Genomic DNA, 18254 nt, shown 5'->3' with positions numbered 1-18254 from the left:
CAGCTCCTAGTGGTCAACAGTGTCAGACTGTGGTTGTACTGGGCAGCTCCTAGTGGCCAACAGTGTCAGACTGTGGTTGTACTGGGCTGCTCCTAGTGGCCAACAGTGTCAGACTGTGGTTGTACTGGGCAGCTCCTAGTGGTCAACAGTGACAGACTGTCGTTGTACTGGGCTGCTCCTAGTGGCCAACAGTGTCAGACTGCTGGGCAGCTCCTAGTGGTCAACAGTGACAGACTGGTTGTACTGGGTGGCTCCTAGTGGTCAACAGTCTCAGACAGGTTGTACTGGGCAGCTGCCAAGTGTCAATGGTCCTCATTCTCGAATGGACATACGTAAAAGTTACCAAGGAATTCCTTCGTAACTCGATTTACGTACTTATTCTGCATTCTCGAACTGCTTCGTATTGTAAATTCGTTGTAGGATTTATGTAGGATTTACATATACATATACATCAGCATAAGATATATAGCCTAAAGATATTGATATCAGCATTGCTGATTTAAACATGCTTCTCATTTATTTGGTAAAAAAAAGGTTTACCTTTAATAATGTTTGGCACACAAAGACCGAACTGACTGAAAAATATAGGCAACATTTGTCAAAGTATTAACTTAGTGCAAACAAACAAAATAATTAAACCCTTTCTATTTTTGTGGCCACATTATAGACAAAGGCCTTCAACATAAAGTATGAATATGCTCAACCAGCACTAGACTTTCTTATCAAAAAGGAAAAGTCACTGTTATTTAAAATAAATAAATCATGTGTACTAAATATATATTTACTTTTAAATTGCATGAAACATTATGAAGTATTCTCGTATGCCGTTTTTCACTGCATGGTACCTAATCGACTCGCTTTTGCTATTTGAGTGTCCTGGTAGCCGTATTTGAAGTGACGTCTGACATGAGGAAGTAAATAGTCAACAGTAACACACAGCATTGGAAGGAGAAGACCTGATGATATAATATAAACCAACAGCCAATAAATGTGAAGTTATCTTTGAAGCTCTTGTCAAGCCTCGTCAATATACTCCCCCTTCCCCACTAATGGAACTAATGCAACACAGCGAAGTGACTCCACGGTTAGCTCGCGGCTAATGCCAGTTAGCTCGCGGCAAACGTAACGTTAGCCTAGCTTGCGGCTACGTTATAACCGAACAATACACACATGCGCCGAACTGTGGAGGTCGTATCGAACGGTGTACGGTTCGAATGCGTACCGTTCCACCCCTAATTTTTATCTAATCTAATTTTGAGATCAGTTGCAAATCGCTTCCTTGCTACCTGTTGAATGGGTCAGCAGTGGTGCAGATGCAATGCCGAACCTTTCGCCGTTTTGCAAACGGACCTTGCCGCACACGCCTCATTTGCCTTATAAAAGAGCTGGCGGGGCGTGTCTGTATGCAAATTCAGGTGAACGAGAATGCGCTTTGCAGTTTAAGAATTTTTACGTATTTCATTCATGGGGACCCAGCTGCGAAGATTTTGGCCACTTACAGAGACCGTTTCACACGTTCAGGAATCCGGAGGAGGATTTTTGTAAATTTGTTGGTACGAAAATTTTACTAAGATATTTACAAAGGTACTTACGAACACGTTCGAGAATGAGGACCAATGTATGCAACTGTGTGAACGTGAAACATTGCGTTGCTGAAAAAGAGCATCTGTGCTCAGAGAATCTACCCTGGTAAATAAAGGTTATAAACAGAACCCTAGTAAATACATTTTATAAATAGGCCACAGTTCATACACAAATTGCCATACAGCCTACAAAATACTGGACCACTCACCTTCTCAACCCGTCCACTGTTGATTTCCGATGGTAGACATTTTCTGCCAATTGGCCTAAGATCACTCTGTAGAGGAGAGACAAGAGAACAAACAGCAAATCAAAGTCCGAACCTGGGTCTGGTACTGGTACAAAATTAATATCACGTCATAAATAGATCAATACCGTCCGTATTAATTAATGTTGCATTTCTTTTTCAAATGTAGGCAAGAGTAAAGACCCTAACCCTATTAAAACAGCAGTCAAAGTGTATAATCAGAACTACATTTGTTTACCAATGATTTTAATTGTTATTAATGAAATATGAGTTTATAAATATCTTGGCACTAAACCGGATTAATTAGACGCGAGGAAGTAACGTGTCATGAAAACGTTGTTGTCCCCAGACCCAAGGCTTTCGATGGACATCGAGATTTGTCCGATGGACAAAAAAATAAAACTACACCTAGCCTCTGTCAAAGCTGTTGAAAATATTATTAGCGAAAAATTCTGACGTTCTTTTTGTGATATCTCACGGGTCGAACAAACCTGAATGTTATTGCCATAAAATTAAATGTAGTTTGTTTCTTTACCTTTCTGTGAATGTCTAGGAAAAAAAACTGCATCTCAATCTGATGAAAAATGGTGGAACTATTTACATTATAAAAAAGTAACTGTACTTACAGTAGATTTCATTCACAGTCTTTGCTGCCCTGTTACGGGCGCCTGGTGGTAGTAAATCCAGATTTAACTCCGCCATTGGAAAGAGGAGATTTGGCCCGATCCATAGATGTATGACTAGGCCAAAATTCAGTACTGTATCTACAAAACCCCCTGTAAATCCTCTGCCCTTTATTCATTTGCTTACATTTTTAGTACACTTGATCTCAAGAAGGTGCTGAATAAGCTAAGCTCAGTGGCAATTTCCCACGTCTGGTCAATGTAAGCATGGCGTTATTCACTAGGGTGGAAATCACCAGTTTCATCACGATACGATATCGATTCTTTGGACAATAATACGATATTTGCCGATATCACAAAGTCTGCCACGATACAATACGATTTGATTCAGGTGCCTGCGATCGATATGAGACAATATTATATGCCCATTTAACAGAATCAGTAACATTTAGATCAACTCAAAAAAGGCAACGGAAATATCATTTGACATTTTTATTTTTGAGCTCTTCCAGACATTTACAAATAGACCTCCCGTTCACTGTAAAGTGCCACATTTGGATATATTGAGCTTTAAACTTTAAAGGATAACTCCACTTTTTTTTTAAATTAGCTTATTTAACATCTTCCCTGGAGTTAGACAAGAAGATGCATACCTTTTTTGTCTCCGTGCGTGCATTTTAGCTTTGGGAATAGACGCTCCGTTAGCATAGCTTAGCTTCATCACTGGAAGTGGGGGAGGACAGTAGCCTTACAGTGCCTTACAGTGTATTGCAAGGTCTGACATTGACCAAACTTGATATGCATGACCTTGGTGGGCTCTAGGTCAACTCCTGAAAAGGGGGTCAATGTCAGACCTTGCAATCAAAAGTTAGGGGCGCACTGAAAATATGGCAAGGGTTATTAGCCCCCTAACTTTTGATTGCAAAGTCTGACATTGACCCCCTTTTCAGGAGTTGACCTAGAGCCCACCAAGGTCATGCATATCAAGTTTGGTCAATGTCAGACCTTGCAATACACTGTAAGGCACTGTAAGGCTACTGTCCTCCCCCACTTCCAGTGATGAAGCTAAGTTATGCTAACGGAGCGTCTATTCCCAAAGCTAAAATGCACGCACAGAGACAAAAAAGGTATGCATCTTCTTGTCTAACTCCAGGGAAGATGTTAAATAAGCTAATTTAAAAAAAAAGTGGAGTTATCCTTTAAGTAAATATTTTTGGAACTCACAACACGCAACCTAAAACCCATTCCTCTCCCAAACCGTTCCTACAATTGTTTTATGTTGCATGATGATCATGAATACATTTATTATGTATTGTATTTTTTATGTTTAAATATCAACATTGTCCAAATTTACTATCAATAATATACTCCTGACTTCATCTGGTCTTTCCAAACGCACGCACACACACACAGAAAGGGAGAATGCCCCTCCCCCTTCCACAGTCCCCAATAATGGACCTCTGCTGCTCTGATCAGGGTTAGCTTGTTAGCTTACGCTAACGTAACGTTAATTTCGGTCTTTAGCGCGACGCGGGCATAAAGGAATGGCGAGGATGCAAAGCATGTTAAATGCATTTGACCCGTTGTGGAATAAAACAGCAAAAATGTATTTCGGGTCACAAAATAGACGCTTCAGACGCTACTGCTGTGCTGTTGGGCGGATACTCACCACGGGATTTTCAAAATAAGAGTATCGCAATATGAACCAATCTTTTTATGTTGCATTGATTAGGGATGGGTACCGAATTCGGTACTTTTGAGGTACCGAACCGAAACACGTCGGTACTACCGAGTATCGAATCAAGTGAGATACCGAGAGAGAGAGACATTTTTTATTTTTTATTTTCATGTCAATGTTCACACGCACAATATATGCTTACCTAGGATTTGACTCGATTCAACAACAAAGCAGTCGGAGCAATGGCAAGCCGAAAACTGTCGAAATTGTAGTTATTTGAAGTTTGGATTTCTTTTCTCACGACTGAGGTAGGTAAATTAAATTTCTTGAGACTAAAGTACCGAAAAAAGGTACCGTTGGGTACCGGTATCGATTCACAGGTACCGGTACCGGTTCAAATGTGAAGGTACCCATCCCTAGCATTGATCCTATTGGATCATTGATAGTTCGATATATCGATCTGGATCGATGTATCGTCCCACCCCTATTATTCACCATCAAAGAGGAAAAAAATTATATTCTCCTTTGGTTTATTACAATTTACTCAAGCATAGTAACAGACACAATACATACATTCCCTGAGGTCCATAGATGTCCCTAGATACCAATAACATGCAAATGGACCTTGTAGAAGTGGAGCAATAATAATAAATCACATTTTTATAGCGCCTTTCAAGAAACCCAAGGTCGCTTAAACCCAAGATTGAGATTTGGTCGAGTGAGATTTGGTCGAGTGAGGTGGCGTTCGAATGGCAACAAATAGATCTTTCGAACGGTATATTATATTCTGCCAAAAATGCAGTCCCAAGCCGTTACGTCCCGGTGTACGTTATGTGGTTACGTTTGTAAATAAATACATTTTTATAATAATCATTTTAAAAAAGAATCATGGGGTGTAGGGCTGACATTAGAATTTTTTTGGGGAATTTGAAGCTTCGGGGCCGAGATTCGATTCTAATTCGAAGCTTCGAGATAAAAAAAGAAAATTGTGCTGTCAGGCGATTAAAAAAATTTATCTAATTAATTACAGGATTTTTAATGAATTAATCTAATTATTCGCATTTTAATCGCATAACCATTTTAGGCCTGATATTTTATATTCTATAATCATATTTCAAATTGCATGTGTCCGGATGGCAGAATTAAGTACTGTATCTACAAAACCTTCAGTTTAATCATCTTCCCTTTATTCATTTGCTTAGATTTTTCAGGTCTGGTAAATTTTAGCATGGTGTTATTCACAGTCAAAATTTTTTTAAAAAAAAATAATTTAATTGATATTCTCATTTGGTTCATTACAATTTACTCAAGCCTAGTAACAGACACAGTATAATAGTACAATACATTCCCTGAGATCCATAGATTCAGATACCAAGAACATGCAAATGGACCATTTAAATAAAAGCCTGTAAATGTTTATTCTACGTTTTAATGGAATGAATGAGATAAAAAAAAAAGTCAAAATTATAAAAATTAAAAAGAAAATTAAATAAAAATGTTTTAATTAATTTTGAGTTAATTTTCATAACGCGATAATTTGGTGTGTAATTAATTCATCTAATTAACACGATAAAAATGTGCTGTGATTGGCATACACCTGCCAGCACTTGAAGCTCAAAACGAGAGTGAATACCAACAGAAGAATATTGCAGGGGATTTTGGCAAATTTCTTTGGGCCGCTACCCACACGGTTAGCTGTGTTGCTCATTCCACGAATTCACAATCCTTACAAGTTGTACCTCGTTGTAAAGGTGAATAATCAGCCTTTCCAAAGATATAAAATACAATACCAATTGGTATTATTAAAGGGGAGGAATAATCGACCGAAATAACGTTTCCGAACTTTTTTTTGAGGAGTTTATATATATTATAAAGTTTTTTTTTTTTAATGTTGTGGGACTTGTACAGCACTTTGTTCAACTTTGTCAGTGTTGTAAAGTTTAAACCTTTTAAAATCTTACACAAACTAAAACACTTTGCTTTCATGAAATATTGTAAGCCGTCATTTGAGGCTTTATAAAAGCAGCACAATGAACACAAATCTGTCAGTGCAGAGTCCGACCTCATCTTAAATAACAAACAGCATTGCTTGTTGTAGTTAACAAAGAGAGGCAGAGTTGATTTTGCACACACAATTTTTTTTTTAGTTAAATAAAAAAAAATATATATATATATATATATATATTCGAATTTTGTTTTCATATTCGAATCCCATGCCCATCGAACGAAGCTTCAAAGTATTTAAGACAGCCCTAATGGGGTGAGAGGGACAACTTTGGCAACAAAATGGCAAGGAACAACTCTGACAGGGTATAAAAGATTCCTGCGAGGCAACCTAACTTACATTGAGTGCGATGCGGATGATGTCATTGTGTGTTACTTTCTCAACAGTGCCTTTCAGTTCCTCAATCCCTTCATCAGTGAGGTACCTGTATGACGAACAAGAGGGAGATGTGATGAGGAGGAAGAGAGGTCAAACACAACAGTAACTAGGTTACCAAACATCATACCGAGTTGTATCGATACAGTACGATAAGCCTACACTCAGAAATCCTAGTCGGTAGGGCAGGGCGATTAATCGATTTAGTCTTCCCACGATCATGAAAACAAGATAATCGAGATAAAACGATTATTGTGCAGCATGCCCCGTTGCTCGTGTTGAGAGGGAGGAGGGAGCCACGGCGCGTTTTTCCAGTAACGTCTTTGGTAACTTGAAGAAGATGACAGAAAGACAACCTTTGGTCAAGAAGAAAGCCAAAGGTAAAACAAATTTGATTGTCATCACATGATGTTCTCAAATCAATGAATAATCATTTCATAATTGTGATTTCAATAGCAATCAAAAACATAAAATCCAAACTGGTGGAAAATCCAATATGGCGGTCCTAGAGGCAAATTGTTAGAGTGGGGATAGATAAAAGGAGAAAGATAGAACAAAGATAGTTTTGTGTAAATCGGACTCACTGCGTAGGAGGTCTGACCTTTCAAAGATCAAAAGTTTGACCTATAATTATAGCGCCCCCTTTAGGCCAATTGGGGTCATATTTGTTGGAGAGCATTTGCATACAACTTCCAATCAATGGGTCAAAGTTCATGTTGCTACCATTTACCATCTCACAGGAATTTTTGCATTTCTTCGTGCTTGAAACTCTAATAATCATGATGATTATGGTTTTTGCCATAATCAAGCAGGCCTACTAGCTGGTCACGTTTCCATCAACAAGTCTGAAGATCAACAAGAGTTCTACTAGACTTGCCGCGGTAGTCTGTGATAGGGCTGGGCGATATGGCCAAAAACGTTATTGCGATAAAATTATTAAATTATTTTCATATAACTCGATATCGATAATTATCGTCGATATAATGTCTGTCAAGTTTAATTAACTTTTTATGCCCGGCGCCGATGGACGGGCTATTAATAGACTTGTTTTGCTGCTGCGAATGTCTCGAGTCGAGATGATGTCGTCATCAGTCCGCACACGTTAGCAGTTAGCCAGAGCAAGCAGAGTATCTCATGACAATGTACTAAATATGACCCTAAAATACTCTGTTCCGCCCCAATACATTGCAACGACGTCCACCGTATACCCCACACTACTATAACAGTTACCCTCAGAATTCAAAACACACACCAACTCGGCAGGTAAACTGTAAAATAGCGCCGTGCAAGCTAATTATCCTAGCCAGCCTCGTTTCCAAGCGGTGTATTCCATGACAATGTACTAAATATGACCATAAAATACTCTGTTCCGCCCCAATACATTGCAACGACGTGCACCGTATGCCCACACTACTATAACAGTTACCCTCAGAATTCAAAACACACACCAACTCGGCAGGTAAACTATAAAATAGCGCTGTGCAAGCTAATTATCCTAGCCAGCCTGTTGACTACTGGAGTCCTAGATTCCGGGTCTCCTTCCGCTGTCGGCCATCTCCTTCACTGATTGGTTGTTAGTGCGTGTGCTCATATCCAAGCTTGGAAAATCGATATATCGAAACTTTGCGACCACGTTTCATGTTTATTTCGAGGAAAAAATTTATCGCGATAGTTATCGTTATCGTTTTATCGCCCAGCCCTAGTCTGTGATACTGGTGTTACTCTGTGTTCAGTAGGGTTGGGTACCGTTCACATTTGAACCAGTACCTGAGAATTGATACCGGTACCTGACGGTACCTTTTTCGGTACTTTCCTTATAACAAACGATTTATTTCTGTTGTAAAACTCAACTAAAGTCTAAACTTCTCAATTTCAACATTGTTATCACTAGGGATGCACGATAATTATCGGGCCGATATCAGCAATTATGACGTCATCCCGATAAACCCGATAACGTTATTAATAGCTCCGATAATATAATATATTTTTTGGTAAAAAAAAATGCGGTGTGGGTGAATTGGAATGAAGTGCGTTTGTTTTGACTGTAGGCTCCTCCCGTTGTATCAGTACTGTGGTACGACTGACAGCGTGTGGTTTAGGAACAGGGCATTTTACACAAATCCAGCGCTCCCTTTCTTGGCTGTGACGTAACCACGCAAGTTTCTGGATGTAGCGCGGACGTTTTAACAACAAAGATGGCCGCGTCGGTACTCGGATTTTCAGAGGAAAAAGTTCGCTTGCTATTTGTAATAAATGCAATGCAGAAGTTCCACAAGGAGGGAAAAGGGCAACAACTTGCAATACATCCAGCCCGACGGGTCATCTGCGGCATCACCACCGCCACGACGGTGTGTTATTGTGTTAACTTAGAAGCCCACGACGACGCGAGGAGCTAAGCAAAGCTAGCCCCTTTCGTGGCTGTGATGCAACCCTTGGTTGAATACGCAGTCACTTATTGCTCCGTAGTAGCCAGGTTAATTTGCACCACCAAGGACTGCTTAAAAGCTAGCGGCTTTCAAACTTCTTTAATTTAGCAAACGACTCGTCAATAGGTACAAGCGTGCTCGCGCCGTTGTCGCGACCCCCAACACCGTGGCGGTGGTGATGCCGCAGGTGACCCGTTGTTGTGGTGGTGATGTGAGGTGGTGATGTGTCCACTCAAAGCCTCTTTTTCAAGGCTCCGCTTTGAAAAAAGAAGAACAAAAAGCTTCGAGCGTCTTAGGTTGGATGCACCACAAGCTGTTGACGGATTGTGAATTTTTATTTGGAAAAATAAATATGGTCACTTTGTTTGTTTCTGTTGTCTGGTTAGGTCACATTTAAGTTGGTGTTAAGTTATTGTCCTGGGAAGTCTTTTTATGTATTATTATTGTATTGTGATATGTTTTGTTTCATGTTGAAAAAAAATATACATTAAAAAAATATTATAATACAATAAATATCGGTTATCGATATCGGTTATCGGCTTGAGGAGCATAAAGTTATCGGTATCGGTGTCAAAAAAGCAATATCGTGCATCCCTAGTTATCACACCACACAAACTAAAATCCCTCCCTCTACATTTATTATGTATTATTATTTTTTAAGTTTAAATATCAGCATTATCTGGCCATCCTCAGTAAATACTATCAAAATCCTCTGACCTCATCTGGTCTTTCCAAAGACCAGAGATGGGACATGTGCGCACACACTAGTGCAGGGCTGTACACAGGGACCGAAACTAAAGCCCGCCGCCCGCCAGGGGCGGGCTGTTTTTACCTTTGGCGCATGACACTTAAGGCGCTCCCATAGTCCAGCAGACTGTACACAGAGCAGATCAAAGCTCAAGAGTCCGCGCGGACCTCCGCGGAGTCTGCTCTGTGTACAGTCTGCTGGACTATGGGAGCGCCTTTAGAGGGCTGCCCGCCGTGTGGCGTGTAGACGTGTAGTTCATAACTTCATAACGATACTCTTGTGCGAGTACAGATTATAGCCGCTCGTCTTTTTTTTCTCCGCCGCGAGATCGTTAAAAAACTACAAGTCCCACATCGCACTAGGTCCAATCACAGTAGAGTGACGTGACTGGTTTCATGAGAAAAAAAGCAAATGACCAATCGGAAGCTATCATTTGGCTTGTTTACTTCCATCTGCTCTAGTCTATATCGGACCTCCAAGAGTCTAACGTTACTGTTTAAACAATGACCCAGTCTAGCTACTGATAGCTGCTGATATCAACAAATGCTCCAGCAATAGTCTACTCGAGTGCATAATACCTCCGGTCCCTCGTTAGCTAGCTTAGCTCAGATAATACAACTACAAGTATGATTATATAATATATATTTTATTAAAAAAAATGTTTTTTATATAAAATATATATATATTTTTTTTTAATCAAAAAAATGTTGGCAGGTAAGAAATATGCTTGGCGGGTAGACTCTTCCCATCTACCCGCCACTGGCCGGTGAGTCAAAAAGTTAATTTCGCTCCCTGGCTGTACAGTGCGACATATATATTGCACGTGCTACAGCAACAGCGGTCTGTGAATGAATGAAAACTTTATTTAACAGATTGCAGAATGGGTACAATACAGTACGGCTCAATACACACAATTGTTAAGGGGATGCAGACCAGAGAAAGACTTTCGTCTTGTTTACATCAGGGTCCCCCATTGTGTGTGTGTGTGTGTCCCAACCGACCCCACTTCTATGTTTCAATAAATTATTTGCATTTAAAACTATTAACGCTGACTCATTCCTTCAGTCCACTCAAAATTATGCTAATATTCCTTATGTTGTTTATGATATTAATTGAAAATAGCATATGAGAGTATTATAGTAATAATAACACATGGCGATATACTAAAAAGCTATTTATAATTTTTGGCTGGTAAAAAATCTGCCTTTTTTAAATCTACCAGCCAAATGGCTGGTAAGTCAAAAAGTTAAGTTTGTTCCCTGACTGCAACTAAATAACACAAATACAATAGGCACATTTGTAACTGTTACAAATATAACACGTTTTATACTTGTGCTACAAGATTTTGGCCAGTGCTACAAAACTATCAACCTCTGTAGCACCAGTGCTATGTGCAAAAAAAGTTAACGTACAGCCCTGCACTAGTGTTGTCAAAAATATCGAAATATCGATACATATCGATACTGAATATTTAAAATGGTTTCGATACTCATTTCCCGAAGTATCGATACTTTCTGCAGTACCGATACCAGCTGGCTTGCTCCCGCAAGTTGTTGACAGACAGACGCGCTGCCAGAGCACGCTTGCCCTTCCGCCTCCTCCTCCTCCTCCTCAGAGACCGGCAACAGACACAAGCTGCTGCAGCCTCCTCCCCCTCACAGCCGGGCAGCCCTGTCTTCAGTTTGTAAACAAAGCTATTATTAGCTAACGTTAGCTGTCGTTCCTCCGTTAGCTTATGCTAGCTAGCTGGCCACCTTTATAATTACTTCATGGAAACGGAGTAACGTCAAGCCGAGCCCATCCGACACTAGTACACGCATGAACTCGACACAACGTTACCCCGCCTCCATGAAGTGTCCAATTAGCAGCAATGTTGTTGAAAATGTAACGTTAATAAATGCTCCGAGCATAGCTCCGGAGAAATCTCCCTCTCTCTCTCTCTCAAGTACCCTCGTTTTCGGGTCATAACTAGAAAGGTGCGCTCAGTAGACCTCAAATCTCCAGCAGCCACTCTCTCTTTCTCTCTCTCTCTCTCTCTCTCTCTCTCTGATCTAAAGATAAACAAAGGGTTTTAAAAGTGTATTCATCTTCTCGTATAGTACCAGAGAGAAGCTGAGGAGAATCAACCAGCAACAAAAGCAAAATTTGTTAAAAAAAAGTCGAACTTCCAGTATCGTGACAACACTAGCACACACACAAAGGCAGGGCTCTACAGTGCGACCAAATTGCTCGCATATGCCCCTAAAAATATTTGTATGCGAACCGTAAAAATCAATTACGCGCACGCTGTGCGAATACAGATTATAGCCTCTCTCGTCTTTTTTTTCCTCCGCTGCGAGATCGTTAAAAAACTACAAGTCCCACATTGCACTCAAGCCAACGGTCCAATCACAGTAGAGTGAAGTGACTGGTTTCATGGGAAATAAAGCAAATGACCAAGATTCGGAAGCTCTCGTTTTGCTTGTTTACTTCCTGAAACTCCGCGATCAGGGCTCTCGTTTTCCGAGACACCAACTTATTATAGTCTCTCTCTTACCAATAGCAATAGATTTTAGAACACCTAGATTTATCGATAGCAATAGTAATATAACGTTAATGCAACAAAACTAATGCCTTGCTTTGTTAATCATAACGTTGATGCAGTAGCGTATGTCGGTGTGTTGGCTGTAACGGACATGACAATAACATAACGTGTACACATTAAAATTGCGATAATCTATTCTAACATTTTCAAATCGATGCAGTTGAATTTCCCCCTTAGGATCGATGCATTGTTACACCCCTACACCAAAGTCACTGGCCCACTGTGTATCTGTGTGTATAATAACTTGGCTAGCGTTATCAACAGCAGAGGTGGGCAATGGGTCCAGCTGCAGCGCCGGAGTGCAAGCGATGTGATGTAATTGGCAGACTCGACTGTCAATCAATGGTCTACCTGACACGCAAACTCAAACAATGTTTCTGTACTGGAGGTGTGATTGATTGATTGATTGACAACTTTATTAACAGATTGCAGAATGGGTACAATACAGTACAGCTCAATACACACAATTGTTAAGGGGATGCAGACCAGAGAAAGACTTTCGTCTTGTTTACATCAGGGTCCCCCATTTTCAATTAATCAGGAAAGTGTACAGTATTTCAATAGGCAACCCTGAAAGGATTATTTTTCTAGAAGAGCAACACAGCCAAAACATAAGCATTGTATGCATAAAAGGGGCTAAAGTTAAGTGACTGAACCTTTTGTAGCAGTAGTTTGATTTGATAGTTTTTTTGATAGGGACAGCACATGTTAATGAACATCAAGTGCAAAATACAAAATGTAAACATGCAGGGTTGTAGCAAGAGCTAATTTACACACATGCACGCACAGTACAAATATACATTTATTTAAAAAAAAAATAAACTCTGTTACTTGAAATATTTTCACTGTGCTCCTAAATATTTTTGGGTGCTCCTAAATTTCTTTGTGTGCTCCTAAATTTTTTCATTTAGGAGCACCTGTGCCCCTAGTGAAAAAGGTTAGCGTAGAGCCCTGAAAGGGATAATGGCTTATAGCAGACTTAATGATTTTAGAATATTTCAGATAATGAAATTAAAAGTTTATATCATCAACTATCCAATTAGTATTTATAGTGTAACGTTTGGCTACTTTAAATCATTGAACGTAGAGAGAGCGAGAGAGACTCAGAGCCCCCCCCCCCCCCCCCCCCAGTCAACACACAGAGTTGGAACCTGAAGGAGTCCGATGCATGAAGCGATATATAGAAACGAACAGCCAATAAATGTGAAGTTATCTTTGAACCTCTGTTGTCAAGCCTCGTCGATATAACCTCACTAATGGAACTGGTGTCATGGAGTCACTGGTGTCGTGCAGTAACGTTAGTTAGCTTAGTTAGCGCGTGGAAGGAATGGCGAGGATGCCAAGCATTTTAGACACATTGGATCCGTTACTCGCGCTGGTCTGTGTCTTATGAAATGACAATTACATGTCATTGAAGGTCTGTGCTGGTCTGTGTCTATAATGAAATGACAATTAACTGGGTGGGTCTTAGGTACCGAAATGTGGCACCGATTGATCTAACGTGAATCGATACTCGTAATTCGGTCGGTACTAGTGTTGTCAAAAATATCGATTTTTCTATACATATCGATTCTGAATATTTAAAACGGTTTCAATACTCATTTCTGGCAATATCGACATTTAATTATTCATAATATATATTTTAAGGAAGTTGCATTGTTCATTTCAATACCTGTAATAGTACAGTAGTCCACACACACACGTGCATTCAGTTAAGTTGGAATATGACTGTAATACAAACAGTTCAGTGAGTTTGTCAGGTACATGCAACACAGATTACAGTGTTTACATCTGTCTGCTTGAGAAAATACCATGTTCTGCAATAAAAATGATTGAAGTGAGATGAACAGACTGAAATTCTTTTTTTTTTTAATTTTTTTTATTATTGCAAAACAAAACTTATTAAAAGTCAGTACTCAACACACAATGTATAATGAAACTTTCAGTAAAGGTGGTTAAAATATATGCAAGTACAGAAACAGGATAAAACAAAAATAGTCAATAATAACATTTTAACCGTATACAGTGTATATCCAGCGAAGTTACAATTATATAAATGTTAGTATATAATATACCCCTAATACCTATTTTCTAAAACCCTACACACATATGCTCCAGCTCAAACCCCCCCCTCCCGGACCCCCTCTTGGATGAACAGACTGAACTTTATAGATAAAATATGTCGACAGTTTTACTTTGCAGTTGAAAAAAGGTAATAAATTAAATTTGATAAAAATTTAAATAAATGTCATATGATGAAAGACAAACATCTTTCTCTGGTATGCATCCCCTTAACAATTGTATGTATTGAGCCATACTGTATTGTACCCATTCTGCAATCTGTTAATACAATTTGCAATCAATCAACTTGTTATGCTTAACACGCAGTACTATTAACTTTACTTAATTTCTAAGATTATATCATTTAGTTATTTTGATTGATTATGTGTGATCTAAAGATAAACAAAGGGTTTTAAAAGTGTTATATTTATCTTCTCTTATAGTACCAGAGAGAAGCTGAGGAGAATCAACCAGCAACAAAAGCAAAATGTATTTAAAAAATATATATATATTTATCTTTTTTTTCTTTACATTTTAAGATTGAACCTTTTTCCCTGTGGTATTGAAAATGGTATCGAATATCGATACTTTTCAAGGTATCGTATCGAAGTTCGAAATTCCAGTATCGTGACAACACTCGTCGGTACCCTTAAAAGTACAGAGTTCGGTACCCAACCCTAGTGTTCACTGTTCAGGCATCCACCGAGTACATTACTTGACCCCCCCCCCCCCCGGTGTATGGAGCGGCTCCATCACTGACATCACACACATTCCCCACTCCCTTCCGTTCTTTCTAAGTACTTCATAAACGTCGCTAGTCCCTCTTTCTAAGGGTGCTAAATGTGTTATCAAGCAGGTAAATCAGACAACCTTATAAAACTGAACGTGTGGACAGCAGCTTTTTTAGGTTTCACTTTCACTTAGTTTTAACTTCACGTGAAGGAGAAAAAGAATGCTCTAAAAGCGACACGACATATATTACACAACGATAGCGAAGGATTCGGATTAAACCCTGAAAGCTTGACTGGAGAGAAGCTCAGATGAAAAAAAGGCTGCAGCTACATTGGTCCGTGCATCAATGAACAGATAGAAAAGTGATGGAAGGTCCGTTTTTAATTAGAACCTATTATAGGGCTGCACGATTTTGGGAAATAATCTAATTGCGATTTTTCTGACAGATATTGCGATTGCGATTAAATTTGCGATTATAATTATTATTTTTTTAAGCAGCCCCACAGAGGTTTATTGTAAAATGCGGCTTGCATCTGGCCTACGCGGTGGGTCTTTTCAGGACACTGAGCCTGAAAATGTTTCTTTTTACCTGGGAATCGATACCGGTACCCAACGGTACCTTTTTTTTCTGTACTTTACTCTCCCTCTCTGAAGTCTAAACTTCACAAAACCGATCTTGTATCTCAATGGGACTTCCTGGTTAAATACATTTTAAAAAATTTACATTTAAAATAAAATTTAAAATGTTTTGCGATTTGATAATTGCATCATTCCAAAGCACGATTTCGATTTAAAATCGATTAATCATTCAGAACCTAACGTCAACTCTGTCTAGAAACACATTTTGGAAAATCAAAGTAAATGCTCTACACTTTGTAAAATGTCCGGTGTCACCGGTAATACTGGTGTTGGCTCAATATTAATCATGGGAAATCCCACATCACATGACCTAAATTCTACCCAAGAGAAGAGCTACTCAATCATCACTCAAAACACAACCCAGCCGGTAACTGGGCACTTTGTCAAAAGAATATTAACATGTAATTTTAGATTAGATCAGACTCAAAGCGACACTCATTTAAATGTAGTAATTTAGCAGACACTTTTATCCAAAGCAACTTAAAAATGTGCAACAAGTCAGCAGGAAGGGTACAACTCTGGCAGCTAAGGGTTCTGGTAGCCATGTTCTATTATTATTATTATTATTACCTATCCTACCTGGATAGTCAAGGAACACTTGACTGACTTGATATTGTTTGTCAAACGGTGTCAATCTTGAGTGCTAGTCTTGAGTGCATAGTATAGTAGTATAGAAATATTAGCATAGTATAGTAGAACAGGCACGCTAGATAGTAGAGTAGACTATAGTAGCAAAGTACATAATAGTAAAAGACAATAAGGTTAGTAGTTTTTTCCCACATATTCACACTAAGTGGATAAGTGGATTCATTAGGAAGAGGAGTTGTCGTCCCATTATCACAAGAGAGCACTGTTAAACGTTGCATCCAAAAATGCTCAGTTTAGCAAAAATAGGAGTTTCCCTGCAAGAGTCTATGTTACTGGTGGATGAAGCACATATATAGTGCACTCACAGCTGTAACGTTAAACACAACAATGGATGACCCGTTACTCGTGTCACAGAGAAAGCAAGTGGATTAATTTTCCAAGACCATCTCCTACATGTTGTAGATACAGGTCAGTAAGGAGCTCACAGACAGAAATGACCAGTTAAGAGTGTAAAACTGCAGCTTTCACATCTCTACAAGAGAAGCATCATAACTAGCTAGCTGGAACTATAGTATACCCATAGAGCCTAACTGTGTATGATAGCATGTACAATAATATTATATGGTAACTCAGTTACGTCTCAGTTACGTCTATTCTGCATCGAACATTGTACATAAATTATGTCTATACTGAACACTGTGACCTCATTTTCTACTTCTAATTTACATGCTATACTATGTTATTTGATACTATCTTGTCTAGCACAGTCTCTGGAGCGTAACAGTAAGAAGCATTTTGTATGAAAGTATTCTGTACTTCTGTATGACAACTATTAAAGAAACTTGAAACTTGTATACACCATAATATATATTTACTTATACATTTCCATATCTGTCTGAATACACCTGCATATAATCACATAATTCAGTATGATGGAACATAAAACAATGGTATTAATGCTGTATACCACATATATATATATATATATATATATATAATATCCCTTGCCTATTCTTACTAGTTATACCACTGGCCAGTGTATGACTTACTACCATAGTGTCTTGTACCTGTATCATTTATTAATACTACAACTCTGATACATCTGATTTGCATGTTGTACTAATTTATATATTTTATACCCAGTTTAAAACGTGTACACTGTACTATCGCACTTTACTGTTACATTTGCAATCTGGTTTGATGGCGAAATTATTTTCGTTGTACTAGTACTTGTGCTGTATGATGACACTACATTTGATTATAATCTAATAAAATGTCAGAAGCATGACATTAACAGTGTGAGACTGCGCCGCTTGTCTGGCCACACCGTGCTAAGTAACGTTCACTTAGCCCGCTACAAACTAGCAACACGGTGGTGAATCCACATCTAAATCAAGTTGGTCCAAATCAAAACCCGCGGTCCGATTCTCTGACCGTGGCGACAGTGGTCGGTCCCTGTGTGACCGGACTCTGCGACCACGACTCAGACCGGATTACCTCTTTGGCGGCGGCTAGCTGGCTAGCTAACGTTAGCCAACAACAAACTCTGTAACGTTAGCTACAAAGCTAGCTAGTTTTACATACCAGCCTTCTTTGGTCAGAGCTGCTATCAAGTCGGTCATTTTCTCCAGAGTTGTACACCGTGCAAACCCACACGGCACCTATCAATTAAATGCACAATAATTTGCTAATATCCAGCGCTCATATAATAATGCATATTTTCGATTTAACACTGGTTGCTACCCTAGCTATATCTGTCTGCAACAAACGATGATGATGATGACCTCATGTTCCAAACGTCACCGGGTCAGAGTTTGTCTCTCAGATCATGCGCGTCGAGGCCTATTGTATTGCTGCCCTCTACTGGTTAACTCTGAATTTACAAATAATGTAGACATGGAGGAGATGGCAGATCCTAGGAAGAATTGTATGTGTTATATTATGTTTAGATTAGATTAAAATGTATT

At 39.1% G+C, this 18254-nt stretch overlaps 1 protein-coding gene across 2 annotated transcripts in view; it reads right to left on the bottom strand.

Moving 5' to 3' along the window:
* tdrd3 (tudor domain containing 3) overlaps positions 1-18040 on the bottom strand; it is a 96430-nt gene extending 78390 nt beyond the window's left edge. For both annotated transcript variants that reach the window (XM_084307591.1, XM_084307592.1), the window contains exons 1-3: positions 17872-18040; positions 6474-6558; positions 1793-1858 (exon numbers count right to left, since the gene is read on the bottom strand). In XM_084307591.1, the coding sequence (XP_084163717.1) occupies positions 1793-1858; positions 6474-6558; positions 17872-17909 (189 nt within the window). In that variant the 5' untranslated portion in view covers positions 17910-18040. The remainder of the gene's footprint in view (positions 1-1792; positions 1859-6473; positions 6559-17871) is intronic.
* Positions 18041-18254: the final 214 nt, after the last annotated feature.

The sequence above is a fragment of the Notolepis coatsorum genome (assembly GCF_963971535.1).
Source record: "Notolepis coatsorum genome assembly, chromosome: 2".
In the NCBI taxonomy this organism is placed as follows: Eukaryota; Metazoa; Chordata; class Actinopteri; order Aulopiformes; family Paralepididae; genus Notolepis; species Notolepis coatsorum.
The sequence above is the reverse complement of the archived record's forward strand: the minus strand, read 5'-3'. Positions and strand labels throughout refer to the sequence as shown.